This window comes from Notechis scutatus, chromosome 4, assembly GCF_049901735.1.
Source record: "Notechis scutatus isolate UNSWTSFEM ecotype Mainland chromosome 4, rNotScu1.2, whole genome shotgun sequence".
NCBI classification, from domain to species: Eukaryota; Metazoa; Chordata; class Lepidosauria; order Squamata; family Elapidae; genus Notechis; species Notechis scutatus.
Genome location: NC_142012.1, coordinates 141,626,619 through 141,634,774, shown reverse-complemented (window position 1 = coordinate 141,634,774; position 8,156 = coordinate 141,626,619). Strand labels below are relative to the sequence as shown.

General features: G+C 35.1%; 1 protein-coding gene across 3 annotated transcripts in view; it reads right to left on the bottom strand.

Moving 5' to 3' along the window:
• Positions 1-8,156, bottom strand: part of LOC113410288 (carboxypeptidase B-like) — a 94,231-nt gene continuing 86,075 nt past the window's right edge. For all 3 annotated transcript variants that reach the window (XM_026664792.2, XM_087965130.1, XM_087965128.1), the window contains 5 exons: positions 7,788-7,898; positions 7,623-7,713; positions 6,367-6,569; positions 784-868; positions 1-228 (listed from right to left, as the gene is read on the bottom strand). In XM_026664792.2, coding sequence (XP_026520577.1) covers positions 41-228; positions 784-868; positions 6,367-6,569; positions 7,623-7,713; positions 7,788-7,898 — 678 coding nt within the window. In that variant the 3' untranslated portion in view covers positions 1-40. The remainder of the gene's footprint in view (positions 229-783; positions 869-6,366; positions 6,570-7,622; positions 7,714-7,787; positions 7,899-8,156) is intronic.

The following is an 8,156-nucleotide window of genomic DNA, read 5'->3' as shown; positions in this document are numbered from 1 at the left end:
TTGTGCATTATATTTTATTTATTCAGCTTGGGAAGCTTTTTTAGTACAAATAATTAAGGATATATTCAGCAATATATTTAACAGCAATCATAGTTTCTTCACAAGTTGGCTTTATCTGAGATTCAGGAAGAGCAAAACCATATCGGCCTTTGTCACGAAGTTCAAAGGTGAAGGAATATTGTATACCCTGGTCATAAGCCCAATCATCTGAGCCACCAGCAGCAGGATCTGTAAATAGGAAAGAATACATATGCTAAAAGAAAGAGGACAAGTTAATAGAACTGATTTTCATACATTTAATGTATGATATCAATGACTTGGCATCCTCTTGGATCTTCAGTACCCATAATTTCAAGAACATATGTCTATCTAGATGCCTACTATTCACCTGAAGAGCAAGTCTGTTTTACTTTCAACATCATTATACAGTGTATGAGACACATGAATGATGATATTTTCCACATTAATAGATAATTTTACCATACTTGATTCCTTTGTTTTTTTAATCAATCATGAAAGTTCATAAATTTAAAGTTAATGAACTAAATCAGTATAGTTCTACTTGCTTACATATCATAGTCAATGCATTATATTATGAAAAATAGGAGAAATCTCTTTTATAACACTTCTGCAAATCACATATACTGTACTCAAGAGGCCTGATAATTGAAAAGTAGGAGAATCCCTGTGTGTATACACTGTCTGTAATGGTCTAATTGCAGGTTTTTATGAACAATAACCTAATCATTACCATAGTTGTATTGCTGTTAGAGTAATACTTACAAATTGTTGCAGCTCCTGGACCATACGTATATTCGGTACCATACAATGTTGCTAGTTCTCGAATGGCTCCTTTAGCAATAGAATTCTTTAGAGAAAAAATTAATTGTGGTAGACTGAAGAAGAACATGGGAAGAAGACTTATATTTTGGGAACTAGGTATCATATTTTTATTACTGTACTCAGCCCTTAATTCCAAGCTTCAGAGAGAATGTCTGAAATTAGAGTTCCTGCTTTTATGGAAGTTTTTGTATGTACAAATGTTTCTTCTCACAGATGTTTGTATTACACCAAGGAAGGACAGAGAGGGACATGATGCTATATATGACAGTTCCATATCTCCTCAAGCTTCTCTTTAAAATAATGCTTATTTCTGCAAATGTCTGTATATGCATTTGTCCTGGACATGAAGATGTTCAAGGACATAATGCTGGGAGGAACATTTATATGGGTCCATTCCTATTAAAACCAAAAATACTCTCTTGCTACTATGCTTATATTCCTTGATATTTTTTCAGAAGTTGCTTCTTCACCTTATATTTAATGGATCTGAAACAGTTACAGTTCACAATATTTGGTTGCTTAAATGATTAGATTTGCTTCAGTAAACTATGGGTTGAATCTAGTCAAGGAGCTAATTTAGATATGTCGTGGTGTTTGAGCTAAAATGATAAGATTGGAAAGGAGCACTGTGAAAGAATGTAAGCAGACGGTCCCAGGTTCAATTTCTGGCTTCTTAGCCAGAGAACAGCTAGAAAGGCTCTTGCCTAAAATCCTGCTGTCTGTTAATACTGGGTAGGTCAAGTAAATATCTAACACAAATGAAACATTTTATCTTGACTATAGAAGAATGCACTGCCTAGATCCAACAGTGGTACCTATTAATTATTTGTTTATTTCCTTTAAAGGTGTGATTTCTTTGAAGTCAACATGACTACATGGATATGCCCATGCAGTTTCCTTGATAACAATATAGAGATGCTTAGCCAAGTCTTTCTTTACCCTAAAATTATATGAATTAATTCAGTACTTTGACTTTAACCTGCCAAGGTTTTCATTTGGCTCTTGATCAAAGACTTAGAACCGATTTTCCATTTGGGGCTGATTTCAGAATCTTTTCCCATCCTCAAATCTAATAGGTATGGTAGAATGAAAATAGAATATCTGGGCACCATTTTTAAATGAGAACCATTCAATCAAACCTGTTATTTTCTAATACAGGGGTTTCCAACCTTGGCAACTTTAAGCCTGGCGGACTTTACCTCCCAGAATTCCCCAGTTAGCAAAGCTGAAGTCTGCCAGGCTTAAAGTTGCCAAGGTTGGAGACCCCTGGTCTAATATACAGATAGTCCTCAACTTACAACAGTTTGTTTAGTAACTGTTCAAAGCACTGAAAAAAGTTACTTACAACCATTGCAGCATCCTCATGGTCACGTGATCAAAATTCAGGGGCTTGGCAACTGGTAAGGCAACTAGTCATATTTATGATACTTGCAGTATCCAGAGTCACGTGGTCCTCTTTGGTGACAGTCCGACAAGAAACGTCAGTGAGGAAGCCTGACTCACTTAACAACTGGGTTACTAACTTAACAATTGCAATGATTCACTTAACAGCAGTTGCAAGAAAAGTCATAAAAAGGGGCAAAACTCAGTTAACAAATGTCTCACTTAGCAACATAAGTTTTGGGCTCAATAGTGGTTGTAAGTTGAGGACTACCAGTAATATGGTTCATCATTCAATTGAGAGCGTCCAAAGATATATTGCAAATAGCATGGATTTTTGTTAGTTACTTCTTTTCTAAAGCAGCTGGCACTTGATGGAATTTAGATTATGCAAGTTATTCTAGTCTGTAATAAGCAAGGATCATAGAAAGGGACACGATAATTAGTCAAGACAACTTTACTCAGTTTTTAATTCTTCCAGTTCATTCCACTCTTTTTTGCATCAACTTCCTAAAAGAACTGTAACCAAAATTTGTACTCAGTTTTATCTATAATTTTCTTTATTCTTTTCATCTTTGCAAATGCTGTCCCCAATTTAATTTATCTGAAATTTTGTGGGGTGTTTTTTTGTGTGTGCATGTATGCTCATTTTGTGCTAACATGTGCTTTTCTGACTCATACTCCATTGCAACTTACTTGACAGAATTAAGAAAATATTAGCTGAATCACCAGTAGGTTTCAGAAGAACAAACTGCGTCAGATTATATTATACCATGGAACCAAATAAATAGTTTATGGGAAGTAAAACTGGTTGCGGACATAGGCATTCATGAGGGAAATAAGAAAGTGTACATTAATATGTGACACAGACTCTTTCATTATACTTGTGTACAATGTCACATATTTGCATTCATTGGGAACCCTGAAAAACTATAGTAAGTGAATCCAAATTGTATATTTATTTTATTCAGGCCTTCACAAAAACTCATGGAAGGTGTAAATAGGGAGAGAAGATGGAGACTTCATTTACCCATCACTCCATTTCCATTCATTCAACAAACATTTGAAAATGTATCTTTTAAAAATATAAAAGCATGAAGCCAAGTTCTAAAAGATTAGTATAGAAGGGGATATTTTTAAAGACACAGCTGACTGTGGTTGGAACACTTATTTTATCAGACATATGCCAGTTTTCTTTATCATATTTCATGTCAGAATAGAAATGAAATAAGATAACATTCTGATAAAATTTGCTTTATCGCTTTTAAAGAGTTTTATGGTCATTTTAGTTTAATAGTGTATTCAAAAAGGAGCTAACTGGGTCTTATCAATACATACTGGTAATAATTTTGAACATAAGTTGAATTCACAGTCTCCTCTCTAATGTATATATCATTAGAAATACATTTTAATTTGTTCAGGAACTGTACTACTCTGCACACTTCTTTGCAAATATGTTCAAATGACTTTCTTCTGAATAAAGTATACATGTCTCTCCAACAACTTGATCCAGCCAGCTACAAACTCAGTTAAATCTTTTTATCCCTGGTTCTGATAGCATACAAATCATGCTATCTAGGCCAAAACTCGCCACTTGGGAAGAAGCGAGAAGGACTCCCTTTATCTAGAGAAAACTTGTGATCATTAGTCCCTTCCCCATTGGCTAGGTAAATAGCAATGGATATGGCTTGGCCTCTGCAGGCAATGTGGACTATATTCTTTGATTTGATACTTTGGTAGAGATGGACACATTTGATTTTTCAGCCTCTATTTCTCTCCAGATTTTTCTTTGTGGACTAGGTATAAAATATGTCAGATGACTGGATTTAGGTACATCTACAATGCAGTTGAGTGGAAATTTATTTCCTGGTCAAAGCTAGATTATGGGTATCTATAGGAGGACAAATGATGAAGAATGCTTGATGATATCGTCACACAAAAGTTGCATCTTATGTACTTGTAAAAGCACCATTTGTGCAATGAAGACACTGTATATATGCCATAATTTTGGTATCATAGCAATTAGCTACTGGACAGTGTCTATTTTGTATATTTAACCCTACAGGGTATGAATTAATAGTTTAGTTGGTCCCTTTGTTACCATAACAGGCTAAGCTTAATTGATCTGGTTAAGAATGTTAGGGGAACAAAATCACCATACATATTTCCCCTTTTCCATACTTAAATGAGATTACTAAAATGACACAATACAAATTCTATGGTAAGCTGTGTGCTGTTAAAACCAGTGACAAGACAATTCTATTGTAATCTATCAATGTTATATTATTGTATTTCAGTTAAATATTGCTTTCTTAAATGAAGAGCAGAAAGAGGGGGCAATGGATATATCCTTTGCGATAATTCTTGTTAAAACATTGTGGTTTAAGGATAAAAATGTATATAAACTAGCATAACATCATCACATAAACATTGTCCCAAATGTCCAGGGCAAAACTGTTTATCTGTTCTTACTTTTGTCTCTGGCCCAAATCCTGATATTTCCACTTGGGAAGGGTTATAAATCTGTATGAACTGTGCAGCAATACGTGATCACTTTTCTACTTCTGGCAATTGAAAATTAAAGCCCTCTCAATTTTTGACATAACATTTGTCATAATGTATTTTACTGCTGGATACTTCTACTTTTCAAATATTCCACAGAACTAAAGGAATATTTTGAGAAAAAAGGAGAAAATAAAAGCATAAACAATTGTATAATATTCTAAGGCACTGAGTTTAGGAATGATCTTGGGCAAGGAATCTATTGCAGAGGGTGTCAAACTCGAGTCGTCACGTCATCGTCACATGATGTATCGTGACTTTTTACCCTGTTGCTAAATTGGGTTTGGGGGTGGCCATCATGTGATGCATCCAGCTCATGGGCTGCGAGCTTGACACCCCTGATCTATTGTTATTGCAGTGCATCAACAAAGAAAGCACGAATGGTGTTATTAATTAGCATCTGCTCTAATCTATAAAGCAAAAAGTAAACTACATTACTGCTTTGTGTGTTGCATAATCCAATCTAGAATCTCTCTCCCAACTAATAACCTTACATATTCTTGGCCTAACCTCACTTTTGAAAGGGATATGAGCACTGCCCCCTATGGTCAACAATGACACTATTGGAGTAAAATCAACAGGTACCCCTTTATCTTTCACCTTAATCCCACTTTACTAAAATCTGGTTCTTGAATCTGAATTCTATCCTTGGACTTTGATTTTGTTTGATATCTCACCTTCTTTCTTATTTTAATCAAATCTGGCAGGATTCTGCATTACTGTTGAGTCACTGGTTGCTTCTTCAGCAATCTAGAATGGTCTGTGCATGTCAGCCTCACAAAATGTGCTGCTAATTTTTTGTCCTTTGACAGGAAAGTGATTTTTGTCTGTTGGCATTAACTTTTAAAATTAAGTTAAATGAATAGAATATGAAAGAAGAACTTCATATGAAAAAAATACTATTTGTTCTGAAGAAAAGGGAAATGAAACATACTTGTTAGTACATCTGTGATAGAAAATATACTTTCAGGTCATTTCTGGGTCAATGTCTCTAATCTTGTCTAGGACTAATTTAAAGATAAAAGCATTTTAGGGTTGATTTGCCTGTATCTTCATTGCTGTTTATTTCTTGTCTTCCCTATGCACTATATTCCCTTTGGCTTTAAACAAGGTGCAAATGCGTGGACACATTCTCCAGAAAAATTGCAGATTATAGGAATAATTTGTAGTTCGGTTTGAGATGCAGACAACACAGACTCATCCCCAACAGCCTGTGCCTGTGTTCAACAGTGAAGGGACCCAGGGCAGAAAACATCTTGCAGAAAACACAGCTTCACAAATGTCTATGGAGATTCTCAGTCATCCAGGTCATGGTTGTTCCAAAGTGCTTTTTCAAGAGGCAACTGGACTTTCTTGTTTTTCTTTGAAGACATTTTGCTTCTTATCCAAAAAGCTTGTTCAGCTCTCCACCATCCAGTCAGAGTTGAAGCTTCTTGAATGAGAAGCGAAATGCTTTCAAAGAAAAACCAAAAAGTCCAGTTGCCTCTTGAAAAAGCACCTTTGGAACAACCATGACTTGAATGACTGAGAATCTCTATAGATGTTTACAACTAATACAACTCCTCACCAAATTCTACTTACCAGTTTTACATTGTTTGGTGTTAGCTTATAAGTATAAGAGTATGGATAAAGGAGCATCTGGGAGTAAGAGTGAATGGTCAAGTAAGCTTTGATAGTTGAGCGGTTTCTTCGAATGAAATCAGTCAAAGCTTTGGTTTCCTTTTCTGATTCAGGTTTACTACCACAATAAGTTTCACTACAGGGGTTTGTTGAAGCACCAACAGCTGAATGAGGTAGGAAAAAAAATAGACATGACAGACAGGTTAGTCTAAAAGACAGAAAAGGTGTAGCTTTCAGGCTTCCTAATGATTTTAAATAAGTATCATTGAACTGGCTAATAACAAGATGAAACATTAGTATAGCATTTTGAAATTTAAAATTTTCAAAATCTTTTATGTATTTGTTAGTCTGTCAATGACTAGATCCACATTATGCTAAGTCATGGTCCTTGCATAATTCTGCATCCCCTCACGTTGTCTGTCACAATTCACAATGTTTCTCAGTTTGTCTGACAAACAATTCTTACGAATAGGCGTTTACTGAAAAAAAAATTGGTTCAGTAATTAAAAATATTTTATACATTGATTTCTTCCCATTTGCCATGTATACAACAGTAGGAGAAAGAATTATATTCTGCCAATTTCATAGTTGTCTAATGTTATCTATCATCATTGCTCTGACCTTATAGCTCAACAATGAGAATACATCTTGATGTATATATAGCTCTGGCTTTGATCCTTAAAATTTCCAATTAAAACAATTTGAAATCTCAGGTGTGAGGAAATTGGAGCCTGCCAGAGTAGATCATGTGCATTTGATAAGTTTGGTGCCCTTTGATATCAAGATCACATACAAATATCCATCTCAGGTTGTATTTTGGCCTCCTTCCTGTTTAATATTTTTATAAGTTGCAAGGCAAGAAGATGGCAACAACTCTGGAGGGTGCCAGTTAGTGAAGCTGGCATTGTGTACAGCATTGTGGAATATTCTGTATATGTTTTACCAGGCAGTATTTCATAAGGCTGTGACAGTGCTTTGAGGACAATGTATTGGAATGCATTGGAGTGCCTATAGTACAATGATTCCTTGGTACTGAACTGCTGTGAAACTAATTGAATTTGGTATTCAACTCATTTTGATGTGAAAATTTGTAAAATTTTGACTGTGTTAAGAATTTGGAACTCAACTAGAGTTGATATTTTTAAACTTTAAGAATTCATCATAATCCATATATGATTGGAGCATAGTTTTGCCTTCTTAGAGTACAGAATACTTACAGCACCATGCAGCATCAAAATTTCTGTTGGGATCAGTACCAATGCATGTGGTACCAGCATTTACAGAACGAGTCTTTCTCCACATGCGACTCTGAAATGGAACAGATTTGTGAATGTACCTTTTGAAAGATAATTGATACAACCTGCTGATTGTGTATTATTTACCTTTGTCCAAGAATAGACATAACCATCAATATTCATGACAGGCAGGACATAGAAGTCTAAGTTGTTCAGAAGCCGAGTCATAATGGTTTCTTTTCCATAGGTCCGAACAGCCTACATACAAACCACAGAGAAGGTGAGGACAAATCTAAATGACTGACCTTATGTCATTTTCATTTGCATGATTACCAAATAATACTACATGTTTCTGGCACAGGAACAGGATTATGAAGAAAAATATGGAGAGAAGTAAGAACAGTAGCATGGTTCAAGAACACTCCTTCAAATTTCAGCTGCTTGCAAATTAATTTGGTAATACTGAGGATACCAATTGCTAAATGATTATAGATGTTAGAGAAATTTCATAAAGAG